The sequence below is a fragment of the Helicoverpa armigera genome, chromosome 25 (genome assembly GCF_030705265.1).
Source record: "Helicoverpa armigera isolate CAAS_96S chromosome 25, ASM3070526v1, whole genome shotgun sequence".
NCBI classification, from domain to species: Eukaryota; Metazoa; Arthropoda; class Insecta; order Lepidoptera; family Noctuidae; genus Helicoverpa; species Helicoverpa armigera.
The window spans coordinates 8,596,949-8,619,995 of NC_087144.1; the positions used below are offsets into that span (position 1 = coordinate 8,596,949).

General features: G+C 37.3%; 2 protein-coding genes across 3 annotated transcripts in view; one reads left to right on the forward strand and one right to left on the reverse strand.

Moving 5' to 3' along the window:
- Positions 1 to 239: 239 nt before the first annotated feature.
- On the forward strand, positions 240 to 11,136 carry LOC110379513 (activin receptor type-1). Of its 2 annotated transcripts, XM_064041472.1 has the most exons (12): positions 240 to 434; positions 1,060 to 1,171; positions 1,785 to 1,805; positions 3,025 to 3,210; positions 3,557 to 3,772; positions 4,014 to 4,114; positions 4,760 to 4,929; positions 5,467 to 5,652; positions 6,133 to 6,279; positions 6,712 to 6,893; positions 7,375 to 7,585; positions 8,012 to 11,136. In XM_064041472.1, the coding sequence occupies exons 1-12, from the start codon at positions 374 to 376 to the stop codon at positions 8,162 to 8,164; spliced, it is 1,746 nt and encodes a 581-aa protein (XP_063897542.1). In that variant the 5' UTR covers positions 240 to 373; the 3' UTR covers positions 8,165 to 11,136. The 2 variants fall into 2 exon arrangements, with proteins under 2 accessions (XP_063897542.1, XP_063897543.1); XM_064041473.1 differs by lacking the exon at positions 1,785 to 1,805 and having other exon boundaries at positions 245 to 434.
- Positions 11,137 to 12,541: 1,405 nt separating this feature from the next.
- LOC110379509 (tubulin beta chain) overlaps positions 12,542 to 23,047 on the reverse strand; it is a 32,662-nt gene continuing 22,156 nt past the window's right edge. The window contains exons 2-3 of the mRNA XM_021339204.3: positions 18,010 to 18,118; positions 12,542 to 14,377 (exon numbers count right to left, since the gene is read on the reverse strand). Of these exons, the coding sequence (XP_021194879.1) occupies positions 13,170 to 14,377; positions 18,010 to 18,118 (1,317 nt within the window). The 3' untranslated portion in view covers positions 12,542 to 13,169. The remainder of the gene's footprint in view (positions 14,378 to 18,009; positions 18,119 to 23,047) is intronic.

The following is a 23,047-nucleotide window of genomic DNA, read 5'->3' on the forward strand; positions in this document are numbered from 1 at the left end:
ATACTTTTATGTAGAACTTAATTTTGTATACAGACCACACGTAATGCATTTGCAATTTTAGGCACGTATCCGAACGTTTTTTTCGTTCGGAAACCTAAATCTTTCTTGGGACACCATGCGCGTTCAGAAACAAAATTTAGTTCAAGGTAACCGGAAATCAGCTTGCTGTATAGGAAGTGAGAGTCTCGACATTTTAATATTATTTAATGTAAAGAGATTTAAAAAGTTATAAAGAGTATTAAAAACAGGAGATAATAATTATATAATATTTTTAAGTATTAAAGATATTGTTACCTTACAATACTTATTTCCACTTGTTCACATATAAGTTTGTAGCATGACCTCAGTAGTGCATTGTTATGATGAATGAAGAATGGCGGACGTTGTCATTTTACGATATTTGTTCACATTTCTATTGATAAATGCTTGTTACGGTAAGTTTTTCCATTTATTTGTGTGACCAATTATGTGCCTAAGTGTGACATGTGATTCATAAAAATACAGAATTGCATAGACTTCTCAAAAAGTGAATTTCATAGTGGCTTCCGTATTCCAGTTTTTCTATTATTGTTTTTCAACAGGAATCACAAATGTGGCTTTGGATCTGTTTTATTTGTAACATCCTTCGATATTAGGCGTTTTATCCTTTGTGACATGAGCTTGGATAGTGGAAACGGGTTATAGTTTACTGAGTTGTCTATTTAGGATGATGGAAGGGCTAAATGAACTTATAAAACTGGAGCATCAATGCTACAAAGAGTTCCTTCATCATACGAGGGTTTAAACTTAGTGCAAATTGTAATACAAGACATTTCCACTGCAGATAAACATAACACTATTTGTAAACATATCCTTGCATCCCTTACACAGTTCACTGCTTCTTAATACAATATTTTACATGTTCTTGTTATAATTCCTTTAGGATGATATATTTTCTTAATTTTTTTTATTTTTGTATCCTCTTTCTCCCACAAAACACCACAGGCTCACCAATATGATCAGTCTTTAAGTCCAACATACTTATTTATCAAACATTCTAACATTGTTACTCCATTTCAGCGGGTCTACCCGGTTTGGAAGAGGATGGAGTGTCGGGCAGCACTCAGGGGCCTGACAATCAGCTACTGGATGACCCTATCTCCATACAAAAGATGATGGTACAGCAACCCAGGTACATTTGTTATGTTTTAACATTCATATCATAAATATTAGCCTGAAATTAATGTATTTTAAGGTTGAACTATAGTGGGTTTAAAAGACTTGAGTAGGACAAAATATTAAAATGAATTTAGCAATGACCTAGTCTTAGTTTACTCTTGTATCAAATTTAGAATGTAACAGTCCCAAAAAATTCCATTGCAATCTCTTCACATCTATTTTTACAAAAATATGTGACATTTATGTAACAAATTAGTGTATGTAAAACTATACTCTAATGAATTTTAATTAAATTAATTCAAAAGAAACAAATATCTGAGCAAATTGTGGCTGACCTTTAATTATATTTAGATTCTCATACATAATCTGTCTCACTTATCCTATGAATATATTAAACACATCCTTGTAGGAATTATTATTAACTGTGGATTTCAATATCCAATCAAACTATCTGCTGTTTTTAGATTGGAAATAGAATCTTGATATAAGCTTCATATAAATTATGACAATTTTCAATCCCTAATTCCAAAACAACGGACAAATTATTAAAATCTGCAGTTTTGTATAAAAATGATATCTAAACTATTTTTAATAAATACTCTTTCAATTTGCACCGCTTACGAAAGGAGGAAGAAGTTTCAAAAAAGGTAATATTCAAATGCTATGTCTGGCCCATTCATAAAGCATGTAGATAATATTATCAGGCATATAGTGTGATTCACAGCATGAATGGGCCTTATCGGGGCGGTCCAGATGATTTATCTGCGCATTATCAGTACGAGTGTGTCTGTTGTGTTTTATGATTGGAATATTATTGTGTTGATTTTGCAGTATTCTTAATAGAGTAGATGACTACTACACTATTTTAGGATAACATTACATTCAGGCCTGTCTCCTATGAAAAGAAACCATTTGTTTTATTTGTCAATGGTACATTTTTGACATAAATCTCATAGCTTACACATCAATAAGTAAAACAATTTTTTCTTGTTTATAGAAACTGGACATAAATCATTATGAAAATAATGATTGTTTATTGTTCCAGTAAGAATGTCCAGCTCTCATTTATGCAGTGTAATGCTTTTATTTCTTTTATTCATCATTATCTTCTTTATAAAACACATAATGATATGCCATCATATTCATACAATTATACACATTTCCTAACATCATAAATATAATATAAATGTGTTTAGCAATCATTTACCAGCCAGTGTACAATAAACTATAGAAGCTATATCTTCTAGCATATAACTGATATAACATGTCACAGAAGTGAGTGACCACAGTTAAAATAAAAACAGTATTTATTCAAAAATTATCCACTTTGCTTTGAGTTATTGCTTCCATGAATGTGGATGGATATAGTGGAAGGGGACAACCAAGGAAATGATGGATAGATTGTGTAAAAGTCGACATGGCTAGAAAGAACGTTACTTGTGAGATGACGGCAGACAGAAGAGTATGGCTGAAGGAAACATGCTACACCAACCACAAATAAAAAATTGGAAAAGAGCAGGATAATGATGATTGATTTTGTATTGCATAGCTGTGTATGTGTTAATTACTTAAAGTTTGTTCTTCACTGCTTCTTCTTCCCAGCCATAACACTAGGAAGTGGTGAAAGGGGGGCGTTTTGGGGGTGCTGTCCTTTTGTAATTTTTGAAGTGTAGACTAGCCTAGTTTAATAACGTTATTGACTTTGACATTATTGAACGTTGCTTAGCATTGTAAGAAAATCTTAGAATCTTAATTTGACCCACTTCCCCATCTTCGATTAGGATGAAATTTTGCACACGCTCTGAGTTCTGATGACAATACATGACTAACGTGTTTTCTTAGTTTTTTAAACTATTATTTTTTTAGATATAAGTGCCATCAATGCGAGGAGCCGGAGTGCGGCTCGGGCCCGCACGAGGTGTGCCACGAGGCGCTGTACTGCTTCAAGTCGTCGGTGCGGGACTCGGACGGGGAGCTGCGGTACACCAGGGGGTGCTCCACGCAGACCGCGCACTACCAGTTCACTTGTAGGACTAATACGCCGCAGCAGAGGTAAGACTGACCATGATCTTATGAAAATGTACCAGTGGCCTATTTATGCCGTATTTGAGATGTTAAAATTTAATGTAAGGTCATCCTTGTTCTCATCATCATTCTATTCTTTTCATAAAGTTTTACAACTCAAAAAACTGCTATAATTATGATTGATTTAAAAAAAAAAAATACTGCAATAAGTAAAGTTAAGTGCAATATTTCGTTCTTTCGCATTTAAAACAAATCATAACTCGTTATTACTGCTCAATCCTTCTTTGCGAGAGGAAGCCTGTGCCCAGCAGTGGGACGACAATAGACTGATGATCATTATAGCACAATAAACTAATCACCATGTCTCCCGCAGCCTCCGCAAGCGTCACGCGGGCTTCCACAACGTGACGTGCTGCCAGGGCGACCTGTGCAACGCGGGCAAGTTCCCCGAGCTGCCGCCGCTGCCCGACACCGCCATCGAGCCGCTGCCCAGCAACGCCTGGAAGCTGTGGGCCAGCGTGGCCGCCTCCGTGCTCATCGTCAGCGCTATCGGCGCCATGGCTATATTTGTGCTGCGAAGGAGTCACAGGTAGAAAATAAATATTTTTTTAAGAGGCAGAATGAAATTTTAGAAATTAAGCTCTTGGTAATAGCCCACTGTCGTCCGTGTCAGCTGCCAACGCTCCCCTCACCGCATGGACCTGCGACGACCTTGACTAGCTTGCCATGCTGTCGATAATTTCATCTATTTCTACTAATAATCTTCACAAAAATAAAATAAAAGGATTCTGTTATCAAGTTTTTCGTAAAATTTTTCTTTGTTTTGACAGGTTACGTGTATCTCGCGCGGCGCTGCACAAGTTGGGCGCCGACTCCAACTACTTCTCGTCCAATATGTACAGTCCACATGTCACCAGTGCCTACTATGAAGGTATGAGTTTCTATATTTATTTCCAAAACCACAGCCAAGATATAAAGTCGAAAAACCAATGTATTTTTTTAGTATAAAAATTAAAACTGCCGTAGCATGCCTGCTGGTAGATATTTCTTAAGTACAAAATCGCTGCTTATTTCAGCAGCGATTTGGTACTTGATTGTTCTATATTTTTTTCTCGTTACTGTAAGCTTTGTATAAATAAAACAGTTAAATAATTATAACTGAAGAACCCATTGTCTCTCTAGTTATGTCAGCATAAAACTATTCAATATACAACATTCCAATGTGGCTATCCACAATATGAAGATATCTTGCAATTTTATGCAAGATATTTTGGCATGGTTTTCGCCTTCTGCAAGTTATCTCTAGAGATTTTCCTTAGCTCACATAATCTAAATCTTGTTTTTTGACCCATTTGTATAATCATCGGCAAGGTTATTGAGCCCTGACCTTCACCTGCGCAGAAGTGATTTATTGGTTTATTGCCAAAGTGTACAGTGCCCAAAGCGATCCCCACTCTTCCGCCGAGAGCTCATTATCCGTGCCGTGCCGTGCGTCCGTACTGTAATCACTAGTTTATTAACCCATTTATAAAATACCTATCTTCCTAAATTGATAACACATTACCATTGTTACCAGGTATGGAAGGCTCCCAAACCGGAGTAGGAGTGCGAGCGACAGCGGCCGGGGACTCGACGCTGCGGGAGTACCTGGAGTGCTCGGTGACGAGCGGCTCGGGCTCCGGCTTGCCGCTCATGGTGCAGAGGACCCTCGCCAAGCAGGTCTCGCTGTGCCACTGTGTTGGGAAGGTACGTACTACGTAAACTAACTATGATCCAGCCGATTGTCGGCTACGGCGGCTGTTCTCATATAAAGAGATCAGTATAGTGCACTCACTGTTCCTTCACTCGAAGCCCGATGGGACGGCAATTCGACAACATCGGACAGAATTAAACCAACCATAGCAGACTATAATGCTCAAGCATGTATGCAGACATAGGTGCATTCACTATTCTCTCACTCTCATAGCCCGATGGAAAAGAAGTCTACACGATCGGAAAGATATCACACCAACCATAGTAAACATATATTGGCGAGTCTTAGGGTGTTTTTTTACGCACGACAAAAAATCAGTAGCACGTGTTTCACGTGTCTCCTTTTGAACCCCTCTTATAAACCAAGTAGAAAATTTGCTACTCTGAAAGCTCTGTAGTACCTCTAGAAGTTGATTATATCGACGCTGAATCGCTGTTTAGCGATAAGACCGCCAATTATACTGTTCTTTCTGTGTTTTAATTGTCTTGGTGTACAATAAAGAATTTAGTTTTTATTTCTTTCTCTCCCAGGGTCGTTACGGCGAGGTGTGGCGCGGGTCGTGGTACGCGGACAGCGTGGCGGTGAAGATCTTCTTCTCGCGCGACGAGGCCAGCTGGCGCCGCGAGACCGAGATATACTCCACCGTGCTGCTCAGACATGATAATATACTGGCTTATATTGGCAGCGATATGACCAGTCGGGGTAGTTGTACGCAGGTGGGTGAAATTTCATCAACAATATATACTTTTTTGCTAAATAATAAAAGCAAAGTCGTAAAACAAAACTGAAAAGCAAAAAAAAAACCTTTGATTCGGCCTTCATCATGTCGTATGTTATAACGAGTTGCAGAAAACACCTATCCTGTTATTTTAACATCTATGGCAGTTGTTAACTGTATTCAATAATTAGTAATTCTGGCAGACAACCAGTGTTACTTAAGATGCTTGAGATAAGGCGACCAGTAAGGTACTCAATCCATGTAAAACACTAGTGCTCAACTGCATCAGGATCGACTGTAAATTAATCCCAACATAAACTACAAAATGTTAACCCAAATCATCATGATCAGCCTTTTTTATCGTCCCACTGCTAGTTACAAGCCTCCTCTCACACAGAGAAGGATTGAGCGTTAATCACCACGTCCAATGATAACCAAGTAATGCAGATTATATTATAAACCTTCCTTATTTCCACAGTTATGGCTGATCACCCACTTCCATCCACTGGGCTCTCTGTACGAGCACTTGAACAGGACGACGTTAACACGTAATCAGATGATGGCCATCTGTCTGTCGGCCGTCAACGGGCTACTGCATCTGCACACTGAGATACATGGCACACAGGTATGAGGGTGTTTCTTACAATACTTGAAAATTGATTAAATGCAATTGGTACAGAAAAGATTTGAATTAATTATACACAGAAAATCTTGTGCCACCAAGAAACCATTAATATAATTGGAACCATATAAGGATTAGTAGGTTGTTTCTCTAACTGATCATGAGATTTAGAGATAATAATCTGCAGGACTTGTATGTATTGAGAGCTGTAATAAGTAGCTCAGTTTCAATTCCTGTAACAACATAATATGCAATGTCCTCATAAACTTATTTCACAGTTTTAAGAGCAAAATTGACAATGCTTCTATATTTTAAAGATTGTTTATGTAGTTGCCCCACTCCTTGGAATTACGTTGCTTAAAAATCTGTTCCGATTTTAACATATCTACTGCATTTTTTTACCACCAAAACTAATCACTATTCCACCATCCCCAGGGCAAGCCGGCCATAGCTCACCGGGACATCAAAAGCAAGAACATCCTAGTGAAAGTGAACGGCGACGTGTGTATAGCAGACCTGGGGCTGGCCGTGACCCGGGCACACGTGGCGGCCGGCGTCTCGCACAACCCGCGGCAGGGCACCAAGCGGTACATGAGCCCAGAGATGCTGGACCAGAGGTAATGGACTGAACATGGGGTAAATGGGGTTAGAAATTAAATTTAGTGGGTCACAGGGTGATGGGTCATCGTCGTCGTTGTCACAGTCTAAATTCGTCCACTGCTGGACAATGGGTTCAACCCAAGTTGAGGTTTTTGTTGTAACAGTACCTTAAATAAAACTGGGAATCACATGTGTAAATAAGGGAATGGTAAATAAGTGCATCACAATTTAAAATCTCTGAAAATAACTTTTTTACGTTTTCTATGGTCCCATAAGTAAGTTAAAATGTTATCCAGGTCATATTTTAAACCAAAATTGAAGTTCAGTTACCTTCATTATGAAGTACAACTTGTTTAATCTCAATTTTATCTGTATATCTATCAACACCAACATTACCAGTATTTCCTACACATCCCATTAAAATTTTCTTCCTACATTCTTCTTACATCAATAATCTTCCCGTATTCACATAACTTATCAACCACCCCATCTCCCCAGCATAAACACGCAATGCTTCGAGTCGTTCCTGAAGTGCGACATCTACGCGCTCGGGCTCGTGCTGTGGGAGTGCTGCCGCCGCGTGGCGCCCGCGCCCGAGTACCGCCCGCCCTACTACGAGCTCGCTGCACCTGATCCCAGCTTCGACGATATGAGGAAGATCGTCTGTGTTGATGCTGCTAGGCCCGAGCCGCCTGATGATCCGCATCCCGTGAGTTTTACCGATAAACAAAAAAAAAAGAAACATGCGTGATATTGTCTCCTATCGGCGATTTGACAGCTGAAAATGGTTTGGTTTTCGGTGAAGTCAAATGGTGCATATCACTGTAAGTGGTATATTGTAACCTGTTCTAGAGTTATATATAAACATTAGGCCATACTCCAAATTGTTTACTACCGTTTTTTTGTCTGCTAAAAACAAGAAAGTACGGTAATTATTTTCTCTAGCGATAGTTTTAAATTCATATTAGTTATTCTATGAAAGTCAGTCGCAGTAGCTTTCAGACTTACAATATAATTACCAAGCAATAAACAGACTTCATTGGCCTTTCTTTAAAACATATTATTATCCATAAAAAGACAATTTTGTCTATATTTCCGTGAACCTCACAAACTAAATGCTCCTTTTCTCCCACAGACGATGGTAGGCATGGCAGCACTGATGCGCGAGTGCTGGCACCAGAACCCGTCGGTGCGTCTGCCGGCGCTGCGCATCAAGAAGACGCTGCTCAAGCTCGCCGCCAACGACAACAGCATACGCCTCAACGAGGACAACGAGGTCTCCGTCTAACTCCTGCCATGTTTCAGGAACTTCTAGAAAGAATCCAGAAAGTTTCAGAATAAGAATGAAACGCCAAGATGGTCTTTGCACTAGATTCTTATTTTGTGTGACACAAATGTAAACGGTAAGAAATTGTGTGCAAACATTTTCAAAATGTCCGTGAAATACAGACAGGCAAGCTCGCGCTGTTATAACTAACTTCTCGATACCTATTTCAAAATATAGAATGTGGTGTAATAATAAAAATCTAATAATTTATGAAACAGCCTAAATGTGAAACAGGAACTTTCTGGAACAACAAAGCCTTGGTAATTAGTTTGGTGAAACTCTGTGTGATAGGAAAGACTATTTTCTTAGACTTAATTTGCTGTTTTGGCTTGACAAATCTTCATAAAATTTTTGATTAGTGTCATTCGGCTTGTCAAATCTTGATTGAATTTTGGATTATTGTTATATTTGTTAATTCTGTTATCAAGAATTATGCTTTGGAAATAACAACATTTTGTTGTCTTATCTTATGTTCAAACCACAACAGATATGATTCAGCAGTTTCAAAGTAATGAACACACAGACAGTTGAAGCGTATGTCCACGATAGCTTTACTTAAAGGTAAACATAATGCTTATTATTTATAGCATAGTATCGAGTTAATGAGACTTCTGCGTCGGCAGTCATAGAATACTAAAACGTAGTGGTTTATACAAGGGACTTGATATTATATGGGGAAACAAAATCAAAAATAGTTTATTCAGGTAGACTGAAAAACAGCACTTTTCAAAAGTCAAAACTACATGAGAATATATACCTACGTACTTATAATTATGTAATTGATAATGTGCTTCAGGCATGCACAGACCGGCAAAAAGTGAGAAACTAATCTCCTCACGGCACCTGTGGGCTCCTGGTTGATAAACCATAACCTTAATTCGGATGTTTTTCTTTATAATAAATTGCATTAATGACATAGCAATAATTTAAAATCACTCCTAAAACCTAAAACTTGCTTAATTTTGAATGCTCTTTATAAAATAATTCCTCATACAATATCAAGTCTCTAATTAGTTACTTAATCTTGAAGTGCCGAATAGTATTTGTAATTAGATGTAAATGTAAAAATATATAATAATACTGTAAATATTATAATTTTGTAAGTTTTTTTTACTCATAATAATTAATTTTATTGCTGTGGACTTTGATATGTTTGTTCTGAATCTCGTTTATTATTTTAATTTTGAATTTTCCATCCGTTTTATAATATTAAAAGACCTGTCTAGATTATAATACTTATATCAATTTGAATATAATAAAGTTATGTTATTACAACCACAATTTAAGTAAACAAATTATATCAAAATCCACAGATTTTACTAATGTTCTAATATACCAAACGCCACTTCTAAATACTTACGTTTTTCTCTAGCCATAAAATCATGACAAAACGACAAACATACATTACATTTGACTGTAGTTTGGAGTATTAGAACATTACACTACATCCGACGTAGTTTTGCGCGTCTGAAGTTAGCTGTTGACCTGCGCAGTAGATAAACTAGTTCGTAGAATGTCCACTGCGCAGCGTAACAGCCAACTTCACACTCGCAAAGATACGTCAATCGTATTTTATTCTAAGTTTAGCAAAATTCGGCGATAGTTCGCTTCGAGCCGACGATGGCTTTAACAAAATTGAGTTGCCATATCATATATGTATTGTAAACACCGAGTTATTTAGCATTTGTCTATATATAAGTTATTGTAGTTCATTGTGTGACTACTTTATATAAATTGTTGGTTAAATAACAAAATTATTGCACTTGTAAATGTTGTTCAAGAAAATAAACTTTACACTAGTGGTTTTAGGGAAACAATTATTTTTAAACTTAAAAAATTAGCATTTTGTTGAAAATTTTAAACTTCAAAAGTATTTGAACGACATTTACGAGCTAAAGAAAGCTTTATGAAAAGAAAAATTCTAAGAATCTCTTGTTTGTATGATAGAGAAGAAAGTTAACAATAACTCACTCGTTGACGTACACTGTAGTTGTAATGAAGTTAGTTTGTAAGTTTGTACCGCTCAGTTATAAGTATGGGATGATTCATCTGTGAATACAAGCGTGGTTTAACAAGTGACTGAGACATTGCGGAATCTGTACGATTATATTATTACTTTACGATTAAAAAAGTGCAGGTGTAATTTATGTTTCCTTCTATATATTTTTTCTTCAAACTCAAATAACTTAGGCCATTAGTGCTGGTAAAACAGCACTTATGAATGTCAAAAGAGAAACAAGTTGATTGTGAATAGACAGTAGACACAATATTACAAGCTTTTACATTCTATTCCTGTCGTTTTCAGAGTAAAATTGACGATTTAGACATTGCCATATAAAATAAGATTTTACTGCGGACGGCGGAGAAAGTGCGTCCAATTAAAAGTGCCACTTTTACCGTGATATCTTAAAGCCACGTTTACTTCATACATTTTATCTTTCGATGCTTATAACTGAGCGGTTTGTATGTTAAGGTTTACAGAAACAGGCATTTAATTCCGTTCCTTTACGAAATACTCAAAAAGACAATAAGTATCCAGTGTTAGAGCTATCCATGGTTTTGGTCAAAAAATATGAAAATTGATGGCTTTAATACTTTCAGTTTTTTATTTCAAATTGTATAATTTCAGTAGAATTGCAGTTTTTAAAATATGCCATAAATAAAGTCAAAAATAATAAAATTTGTCTCTTGCAATCTACTGAAATTGTTCAATAAACCTGTAATATAACTCAAGGATTTATTTCAGAAAACGTACAGATATTTATTTGTATTTAGATAAAAGTTTATTTTACAGAAGTAAGTAGATTGTACCAGTTGAGAGTTCTGTGCGAATATTGTGTTCAGTTATTGTAAATATGTAGCGTTAACTAAGCCTTATGATAGATAGACGCGACGCGTCACAGTTATGAAGAGAAATACATATTTGTCTATTATTGATGCGTTTTATTATACCTAGACTTAGACATATACATACCATTCATAACTTCAGTTATTTCATAATAACTGCTATTGCGCTGGCATGTGGAATTCATTTTCCGATTCCTCATTCATACATACTCAGATAGACGGTCAACCTGAATTTCTGAAAGTTTAAAAAAGCTGCAGGAAATTGTATTTTCTTTATGCTCCTGCTCCACCTGCGTTAGCGTTAACGTTAATGTCAATGGCCAACTACACGTTACTTATAGCATTAAAAATGCGTGTTGGCTACACTTACGCAAAGAGTTAATCCCTCATGAAGTAACGCGTTAACATACATTAAAGAGATTAAACTCAGACACACAAAATAATTCTAAAAACTAAAGCTTTCTCATTTGACCATTCCATTATCGTGCTCGTAAAATGCAGTTACAACTTAAACAAAGTATCTACACTCGTCCTTGCATGCGTGCAATGAGATGGCATTAATGTAGCCAACATCACTTAGCGCTATAAGCTACGCACTAAAACCCTTTGATGCGTCCAAAAAACCGACACCCGAGTTATCGCTTAACGTTTAATGCTATTTATATTGCCATTAGTATAAATTGACATTAAAACGTTGGCCACATCTGCGTAATGCCAAAATTTAACGCTTTAAGACGCAGGTGGAGCAGTAGCATTAGACTGAACTGTCTGTATCTTGTGGAATGACTCCTTGGTTCCCTTTTTCCCAGTTAAGATTCCAGAATTATTCCGCCGGTCGACTTAATTTGCTATGATCGCACATAGATGGCGCTACTGGTTCTAAAATATCAACACCGCGCTCGCGCCGGTCACGTAACGAGCAAGTTCATGGCAATTTACGGACAACGACTTGTAGAACTTCCAAGACGATGCAATTACAGGGAGAACGGAAACTGAAGCATTCTTTTGTAGTAAAAGGAATATTTAAACTACTCCTAAGGTACTTTCATCATGTTTATTTTGGGCACAAAAAGACAACACTGTTGATTAGTGTCATTCATTACACATACCGATGGCTGACTCATCGGTAGTCATCAGATATCGTTGGGCTTAGTTTGCACATGGCAGAAATTAAGCTCTCTAGTCAGGAAATGAGATCATTCTACTAATTTTCCCAGCTAAGATGGAATACCTACTTACCTAGGTACTTTAAAACATAAAGTTTAGCTTGTGAATATCTAAAATAACCCATCTACTGTATAATTCGTAAAGACCTATGTACATAAAAAAATATCATCTCCTGGATGGGAAGGTCTTCGTACAAGCACTCAAGAAAAATATTAACTTCATTGCCATGCAAAATCGCAAAATTCTGTAGGCGATGCAACTACTGTGGGACGGAGTAACTTCGCTCCATTGTCTAATTGAAAGGTGCAACTCAAACACATCAGAGTAATTTAAAACATTTATTATAAATTATTATAATAAAAAGCATACAAGAAAATAACTTAAGCTAAGAAATGCACAAGTTGGTACGTTGTGGTTTCTTACAGTTTCCACTTAATCTTATTAGTATTCAATTAAAACAGACTTCGGATAATACTATCATTTGATAAAATTTTATATAAGATCATAGATATTGCACGTGATACGTCAATGCCGTTGACGGGTCAGTGCTATACAGAATTCGGAAAAAGTTCGTTGGTCCACGCGGACACTTTGGTAATAAATGCACTCCACTTAGCCTCTACCAATGGAAAACATATAAAACTTGTATAAAACTGGTCCGGCGAGGGTCTGGCCCTTACATAACTTACAATCTACCACCACACAGGAGTAGGGCACACTTTTACTAAGTCGAAGGAAAATATATTGCAAAAATACGTTCTAATGGTCTGTGTGGTGGTAGCCTTACAGTACGTTACCCTAAGACTTATGCCGAGATGCACAAGAGTCACTTAGCGAGTGCTGCGGTTCAGCTATGTACCTGTCCCTGCCTGACACGACAGATAGAGGATACCTAGCTGAGTCTTAGCCCCTGTGAAGTGAGTCTGTAACCCGGCGCGTGTCCGCGCGGCGCCTAGTCGTGGTGCTCGTCCTGCGCCAGCTCCTCCATGTCCTCCTGGTCGAACTCCGTGTCGTCCTCCGCCGTCGCCTCCTGGTACTGCTGGTACTCCGACACCAAGTCGTTCACGTTGCTCTCGGCTTCATTGAACTCCATTTCGTCCATGCCCTCACCAGTGTACCAATGTAAGAAGGCCTTGCGCCTGAACATAGCGGTGAACTGCTCTGATATTCTCTTGAACAGCTCCTGGATGGCGGTCGTGTTACCGATGAATGTGGACGACATCTTCAGACCCTTGGGCGGGATGTCACACACGGCAGTCTTAACGTTGTTGGGGATCCATTCGACGAAGAAGCTGCTGTTCTTGTTCTGAATAGAGAGCATCTGCTCGTCCACCTCCTTCATGGACATGCGGCCTCGGAAGATGGCGGCCACGGTCAGGTAGCGGCCGTGGCGCGGGTCGCACGCCGCCATCATGTTCTTGGCGTCGAACATCTGCTGCGTGAGCTCGGGCACGGTGAGGGCGCGGTACTGCTGGCTGCCGCGAGATGTCAGGGGAGCGAAGCCGGGCATGAAGAAGTGCAGACGTGGGAACGGCACCATGTTGACAGCCAGCTTGCGGAGATCCGCATTCAGCTGGCCAGGGAACCGCAGACACGTCGTCACGCCGGACATGGTCAGCGACACCAGGTGGTTCAGGTCGCCGTACGTGGGGTTGGGCACTTTGAGTGTTCTGTAGCAGATGTCGTAGAGAGCTTCGTTGTCTATGCAGTAGGTTTCATCTGTGTTTTCGACTAGTTGATGAATAGAGAGCACTGCGTTGTAGGGCTCCACGACGGTGTCGGACACCTTGGGCGAGGGCACGACGGAGTAGGTGTTCATGATGCGGTCGGGGTACTCCTCGCGGATCTTAGAGATGAGCAGCGTGCCCATGCCGGAGCCGGTGCCGCCGCCGAGCGAGTGCGTCAGCTGGAAGCCCTGCAGGCAGTCGCAGTTCTCGCACTCCTTGCGCACTACATCGAGTACTGCGTCGACGAGCTCGGCGCCCTCGGTGTAGTGCCCCTTGGCCCAGTTGTTGCCGGCGCCGGACTGTCCGAACACGAAGTTGTCTGGCCGGAAGAGCTGCCCGTATGCGCCGGACCGGACTGCGTCCATGGTGCCTGGCTCGAGGTCGAGCAGGATGGCGCGGGGGACGTACTTGCCCCCGTTCTCCGCCGTCGCAACTGTAGACAAAACATACACATTATTATATCAGTCAGACAGACGTGATTGCTAGCTAGTCGAGTTCATCTACGTTTCCAAATCATTAGGTTCATGAAAAAATTCAAGGACTTTGTTCTAGGCATCAAATCAAGCGACAAGTGACGAAACAGGAAAGTCCATTGTGAATAAAGTGTTTGCGACTGAATCGAAAGGCGATTCGTATCAAGATCAGTCTGAGATCAGTTTTTCTGGCCTAAGTTGACAATGGAAGCTAGACGGCTGACATTGGTACCTAGCAGTTACAGCAAAATATTGAGCTTGAGAAGGAAAATACCTAAGTAAATGATGAATGCGAATAAATAAAGTCCTATGCTAAATATTGAGTCTTAAGTACACCATGTTTTCAAAAGCTGCATATCTGATGCAGCCAATCATCTCACAATCAAACAATCATTTGATTGCCCTCATATAGGTACACAATATAGCACGATACTACAACATAAGCAACATAAATTGCACTTGTAAGCAAAATAACTTAGACAATGGTCACGGTGGCTGCGGCCGAGGTCGTTCACCCCAGATATCTCAACTTGAACTTAAACTTACTTGTGCCTACATTACATTGAAATAATTTCTGTGTAATCAAATGTAAGATTAATGTTTTAAAGTGTTCTTTTTTAATGAATGATAATTTTGCTGTTCCGAAAGTGGGTCTTACAGTTTTACTGTTAAATTAGAAACTGATTTTTATGAAATGTTTTCATTATGCAGAAGTAAAATTATGTACTTTCATTTTGTCACGAATAACCTAGAATGTGTTTGCATTCGAAGAAGATTAATGAAGACATGAAAGTTGTCTTTGAATTTAGATGAAAAACAAAGATTTGTTACTAAGAAGAGATAACTAGCTCCCGCCAGCGGATTCACCCGGTGTCCCGTGGGGACTACTTCGCGCACCTGGATAAAGAGTAACCCACTGCTATCTAACTTGAAATATTTTTTTCAAATTGGATCAGTATTTCCTTAGATTCAAAACAAAACAAACAAAAGCCCTCAGCTTTGCAGATTGGACATTTCGTCAACAACCACAGAAGATTCATCATATTTTTTTTATTTCTTCGTCTTCCATTCAAATGAGTATCATATCTGCTGCATTGGTGCGCGGACGCAGCGGGGCGTGTCTACCAGTGCGGAGTATAACCGCTAACTGTACCGACACTGTTAGGCGTGCGGTCGGAGCTGATACATTCGTATCAAATGCCGAGCTTGCTATGATGTGTTTAGATATACATGTATGTTTGATATTATTAGGGTTTTTTAGGTGATTGAAAGTTTAAGGGATGAGAATCGAATATATCATTTAACACAGAGTTTAAAAGCTAGCTGGTTAAAACATCATGTAGGTAGCTGTTTTCTTCAAAAGCTACAGAAGAGGTTTCTGTGTTAAGACATGCTTCACGAAACTTTTTTGAGGGTTGTCAGCTTTAATTAATTAATTACCCAGAAAATGGGGTAATTACAAATAGGTACAAGGACTAGACCAATAGTCGTAAAAAAGTAAGTATTTAAGTTTTTTCACAAAAAGATTTTGTACATGTTTTTTTCTGCTACTGTAGTTTCTATTAAGTAATCATCAACTCAATCAAAGACAACCTAATTTTGCTGACAAAACTGCAATTCAGCATAAACAAAACTGTCCAATTGTTCGACCGCCTGATGTAATCGCTATGCAGATTAGTGTAACGCGAGGTCATTGCTCCCGACACTTCCACTCAATCATATGCGCGAGAGTTTAATTGTTGGGAATCACTTGTAATTGTTCGCTGTGTCTGCAGGGACGGTAGAACATTGTAGCCAGGAGTGTGACTGGATAACTAAAGTGTCAAGTTTCAAGATATCTTTGGATTTTTTTAGATATTTTTACAAAGTACATCACTCCGCAAAGATGAACGCTGAAGATAGATATTTCAAGTTTTGACAGTTCAGTAGATATAAATTGAGAAATAAATGATATCACATTACCTAATTCATTTAAAAAACGACGTCGTTAAAGACATACTGCTCACAATTCACTAAATTACGATTATTTCAAATCAAAAAATTGTTTCACAATTAAACGACATTAAATTACAATCTGTCGCCATTTTGTCATATGCGCTTGACGTTAACTTTCTCTTCTATTATTTTATAATTGGAGCGAACAGATCTAATCAAAGATTTTTAATCTGTAGCGAAACAACACGCCAATTTACTTATTAAGATTTTTAGATAATACTTTTTTGTATCACACGAAATTGATAGAAGCTAAAAAGAAATTAGGTAGGTATAGTCTTTTTGAGAGATTTCGTTTTTAACGCTTGAAATGATTATGAAAGTAAATTGGCAATTCACGCTAGTTTATTATTAATTTCTAGACAATCTATTCAGCCTTTCATTTTACTTTTTCATCGCTTTCATAAAAAATCTTTAAAAAACGATAACTGATTTGTGTTCTAATAGGTAGTATTCTAGTCAATATAATTTAGGTTTTTTTTATCTTTCAAATACCTTAAAAAATATGCCATTAACGAACGAAAGTCTTGTCCAGGGACCGAGGAACCTTGAAAGTTGGAAACTACTGTAATTAAGCTGTCTATAAAGAAGTAGAGTTTCAGCCTACTAGACCGAATAATGAGCTACTAATAACATGCTCTTTTATATACGTGCAGTGCTTAGACTTATTACTTTTTGCTTAGGTATAACGACAGTTTACTACACTTACTCCATTTGAGTTAACTAAAGGTATACAATCTTGACAGTACTTTTTACAAAAATACACATTAAACAAAGCTCACTAGCTTTCTTAGCTCTTAAAAAAGTGATTCAATTGATTAAATAATGAAATTTCTCTTATTGCATTTACATAGATTTTTAGCCCTATTTTATTATTAAACTAAGATTTTTTGTAAAAAGTCGTATAAAGATGGTCTATGTATCTGATTTTGTTTTACCTTCGAATAAAGAAATGGGAGCAACACAATGCAAAGGCAGATGATGATGGGTGACTCACTAAACTTACAAGAAAAAGATTTGCTGGCAACACTAGCAAGATAATTGACCTTAATAAGACAGCTGTTGGTTTTTGCATCAATGTGCAAGCGTTTTGTATTTTTTCTTATTAATGATAATGTGAAAAGACAGCTGATGTTTATTAAGTGTAACCTTGAGATATCTGAGTAAACATATGGCCCGACCGGTGTATGACTTGTCCTTTGTTAAATTGGCTAATTAAAAAAAACATGACTAACGGTGAGTTGCACTATTTAACTATAACAACACCTAGAATTTCTTGAAAATTAAGGTCTTGCCTGTTCTTCTCAATAGGAAGTACTTTTGGAATGTGCTATTTAAATCAAAGTAACTTATACTTATACTTAAGGCCTAATGAAATAAAATTATTTGACTTTAAACCATATTCAGTTTTCAAATCGTTGCTGCTTTGACCAATGGGCGGCAAGTTTACGGTTGGTTATGGTTTTGGTTAGCGTTTTAGCAACTCACCCATAGCTTTTACCCGATACCCTTTGCTAAAGACTGGTTTTCACGCAGCCATGAGTTCCTCAATCTCCTAAAAGTGGGTAACATTTCTTAAGGGCTAGGAAAGTATACTAACCAGAGGCCTCATTGTAGTATACGGAGATTCTCTCGAGCTGAAGGTCGCTGGTGCCGCGGTACACGCCAGTCGGGTCGATGCCGTGCTCCTCCGATATGATCTCCCAGAACTGAGGACAAACAGACAAACGGTATGTTAATATTGGTACAAATTGCTGAAGAAATGGAAGAGGGGAAAATGCAGTGGGGAGTAAATAGTTATAACTTGGCAACATTATAAAATTGTTAAATGGAACGTGGAATAATTTAAATTGATCTGGTTGTTTTTTATTATCTTATTGCAAATAATGCTTTTATATGTCTTAAATTTTCCAATAGGTATTTAGGTATAATATTCCTAAAATACTCATAGTCCTAAGTCAACGTTATAAATAAAGTAAAATAAAATAATTGAACACTCAGATCGAGATTTAACAGTAAAAAAAAACAGTTTATCGTCCATTAAAAATAACGACAATATGGTCCCCCTTCCCTCGTTCACAGATTTTATTGAACTCTGAACATCTGTCAACAAAATATGAAACATGTCGGAACTTGTCTAATTTCTGCTCTAAAATAATAATGTCGATAAAAGTAACTGTTAATTTATTTATATTATGAATGTTAGTCATAATTTGTCTAAAAAGGTCAAAACACGCGATAATTTACTGCGTTCCTTTATACATTCTGTGATTGCGATTTTATTTTTAAATATCAACGGTAGTTTAGCTTTCTCATTACGTGAAAAAAATTAATTAGAAAAACCGGTGCAGATTATTTTTGCATTTCAATTATGTAAATCTGAGCAAACTTCATTCATATTTTCCTAAATTCAGTATCTTTCGATAAAAGTCCACAGTTGGACATTCAAATGCTTAGAAACTAAATTGTTTTGGTAAATAATTTACAAATTACAACACAAGTTTCTTTCATAGAAAAACAGCTTTTTTATTTCCATGGAAAGCGATGGCATCAGAGTAAACACCATGACAGGTAAACACCATAAATAAAATACCTAAAAGTAACTAGCTACGGGGAAATTGGGAGATACGGTACCTGCTGATAAGGCAGTAAAACATATGGACGTGTTCTAGTTTCTGATAACACTTGTAATTTATTTGTTTGCAATAGGTATGTGTGTTTTCTATGTTAAAACAAATAGTAACGACAAAGATAAATTGATGGAAATGTTAGATAAGCAACTAATAATGAGCAAGACATGGTACCGCGCATTTTTATTAATTTACAAATACTCACATCTACGTATGTATGTATGAGTATGATGAAAGAGAAAGAACGAAGAAAGACATATAAAATCCAAACACGTCAAAATATTATTTGACCACCATAATTAATCATAACATAGGTACCTACTATTTGTGCTTGCTAAACAAAATTCTAGTACCGATAGCGAATAGACCATTTCTTCTTTAAAAAAATCTTGATTTTTAACCCTAAAATGACCAGCCTTTTGAGTCACACTCAACATCAGAGTCCTATTACCACAGTCCTGGACTGCCACGTCACCCGTATGACAATTGCATCCAATCATGAACTATATTGACACTCCATTACGTACACACAATGCGCCCGCAGAACGCAACTAAATCATTGTTGTCTTACATTCGTAATGACAGGGGAATTGATGCTTTAAGAATATTCTTGTAGCATCTGAGACTCGACTTTTGTCTGCATCTTGAACAGCAAAAAATTTAAAACCTTGACTGAGAAAATATTAGATCTTATTCGCAGCTGACTTTTTCACGGAAAGCTTTTTGAATTCTGTGACTACATGAACTAAGAAAACATTGATGATTACTATAAATTGGTAAAAAATAAGGGCTAAACAATGGCCGTAAATAAAAAAGCAGTTTTGTAAATATTTATTGCTTTAAACTCGGACAGAGGATAGCATAGACGACAGACGACTGTCAACTATTGTTTAGAAAGAGAACCATAAAATTAAATAGAATTATTTTCAGGCAATTAAGTACCAAAGTATATACCCATAGGTAAAGGTGTACAAGACTACGTGTGAACACCAAGAGGCATTAATAACACAGAGACCTTTACAAAAGTAAATAATTCATTTAGTTAGACACACGTAAGTTGGCTGTCAGCCATATTAGCTGGCAGCACGCCAAATCTAGCTTTATTTCTACGTATGGATATGTTCCTTCAAGCACGCATAGTATTAGGGAGCCAATCAAATTCTATAGTTACGGTCCTAATAAAAGAGAGAGTTTTGAAGATTGCTAATGGAAATAACAGATGTCTTGACAATGGTAAGTACCTACCATGACTAACAACCAGATAAGTTTTATATAGGACTTATGACATCATATGGAGCTATCAAGGGAAGATATTCTCAAAATAAATCTTAGTGGAGAGTGATGATACATGGGGACTTTTTATATCTGAACGGACGTTATTACTCAAAATAGGGCCAGAAATGTTGAACAATATGGATGTGTAAAAGAGCTTTAAAGATTCAAATAATGTACATTCGGTAGATCTGTATACCTATTAGCAGAACATCAACAAACAATTTCCTTTCCCTTTTAACACCTAACCAATAAAAGTAACAAATAAACCACAAATGGAACGGACCTAACCCTTCCGCCGCTACCGGTGGTCAATACCGGTAATTAGGGAAGCCCGGTCAGTGCGACACTCACTCGGTATACCGGGAAGTCACTGGACACCCGCTGCTACCCACGGGTTGCTAATTACTAAATCGATACTGCAATGCTGTTTCTAGTAAATTTTATTCAATTTTTCATTGGGTTTTCCCGGGTGAAAAGTAGGGTGCGACAAAATTGGTAGCTTTACAGAAGTAACGCATTGAAAACGACAAGTTTTTATCTAAGCACAACGGTTTTGTGAATAAGTAAAACTGAGTTCAGAATAAAAACAAGGAAATAAAGACTTGTTTAAAATAAATATGACAGTACATAATTGACTTTCTTTTCAACATGGAATTAACGCTGAATATTTTTTCTAACATTTAATGTCATGGATCTGCAAAGTAAGACCTGATTCCATAATTTTTCGCAGAAAATATCAAACGTCTTCTAAATACACCAAGCTGAAGTAGTGTCCAACGACAAACAAATCTTACCTAATGAGAAAAGCAGTAAGCAAGCAAACGTTACCTCTTTAGTCTATACAAACAAATCGATAGAGTCTAGACTAGCCGTCACCACTTGTCGTAAACAGAACCCATCATATACTGGCTGAGTAAATACCAAAAGGATTATTCCACTTGACTAAATTCCAAACGATCTAAATGCTTCAGTTACTAATTTAGTCAAATGAAATAGTTTTCAGTTCAGGAAGCGAAGTTCTAGTTAGAATCGTAACTCTGAGGTGTCGCTTCTCACCAAGTCCATTTTGGGATTCCCAATTTGGGAAGCGATTTAGGACTTCTGAATTCATTCAACTTTTCTCTTTGCTTCCTTTGCTTTGCATGCAGATATGGATTTAGTTAACTTTGCGATGCTAAGGCGAAATATTGCAGGCCAAGAAAATAAAGCAAAGAAAGAATCAAGTTCTAGCTCTCGCTAAATAACTTTATCGCTCTGAAATCAGCAACAAGCACAAGCGCATGATGGGATCTATAATACTTTGTGAATTTGTGCGACTAGGTGGAGTGGCCAATTGAAATTACATAGAAAAACCCATTCAAAAACCTATACTAACTATTATTAGTATAGGTACCTAGTATAGAACATGGGTGTTAGGGCGTTGTGTGTCCAGATTCTTGCCAGGGGTGGATGCCCAGACTAGATTAGATTAGAACTTGCATTTGCATACTTATTGAGTGTCGCGGTGTCGCCCGTTTTACGAGCTACCCGGCCACTTACTGGGGAATGCAGGATAAATGTGGTAAGTGATATTCTGGCAAAGATAATAAAGACAGTGTTATTTTTTTTAAGTGGAGATTTAAATATGGACCCTGTGTAGTTTACTTGTTACTTTACAACTTCAGCAAGATTTGAAAGCTTCTTAACGAGGAATAATTTCACATTTGTCTGTCCGTATCACTTTCACAAAACTTGCTAACCTTTAGCATATCTTTATACCGAAATTACTTGAGTTTAAACGAATTGTAGCCACGAAATTATTCTTGTAACATTTAACACATGTTCCAAATTCCATAAAAATCAATCTAAAGTCAACGTCCTGTGAGATTACCGAACTGAAATCATAATTTATGTACGACAGGTCAACGTTTGTCAGACATTAGTGGAATAAGAACACACGCGAGCGGGCGCTACTCTATCAGAACATTATGGTGCGACAACCTACAGGGTTGATTACAACCTACATGGATGATGGAACTAGAATAGAACTAAATTCTAGAATAAAGTTGTGGTTTGAATTGAAGAATGAAGATCTTTTATTTAATGAGTTATTTTATGTTAAGATATAATTATTATGCATTTGACTCTTGAATTAAAGTATCTTTTCTCGTATCTTGTTAAAGCAATGAAATATCAGAATGTTATCGAAATTATTCTGAAATGTTAGCCATCGTTTTTCAGGTCACCTCCATAATGCTAGTTATCTGTCCCCGTACATACAGTAATGTCGCTGACATTATTGATTTCAGATTTAATATGTCTGATACTAGGTCATTTCAGGCTCGCTATCATAAAAATACACCTACTAACTTTATAATAAACAAAAAACCTGAAAAACGAACAAATAAGTGACCTACTCGTCAACAAATAGATTAAGATCATATTAACAAGACGAAATGATGCTTGAATAATAACTATCTTATTTATATCAGCTGTCAGATCCTAATTAAGATTTGGACAAAGCTAAATTAATCCTTAACCAGATAAATTGGAAACTGATGCACTACATGCCACAACAGATTTAACAAGAAACAAAACAACAAGGAAACATCACTGTCAACAACTGTCTTTTTCAATTATTATTAAAGAAAAGTGACAGCTAACTAATTAAAGTCAGTCAGACCACGACAATTCTCAGAACATCTGACCGAAACATCAGTAAGTAAGAATAACGGTGCCTTTTCATGGCAGAAC

What these genes read in the sequence shown, in the direction of transcription:
- LOC110379513 (XM_064041472.1), top strand. Translation starts at nt 374, where the DNA reads ATGGCGGACGTTGTCATTTTACGATATTTGTTCACATTTCTATTGATA. An exon ending in ATGATGGTACAGCAACCCAG is followed by an intron (nt 1,172 to 1,784) that starts GTACATTTGTTA and finishes CGCTTACGAAAG; the next exon opens with GAGGAAGAAGTTTCAAAAAA. An exon ending in GTGCTGCGAAGGAGTCACAG is followed by an intron (nt 3,773 to 4,013) that starts GTAGAAAATAAA and finishes TTGTTTTGACAG; the next exon opens with GTTACGTGTATCTCGCGCGG.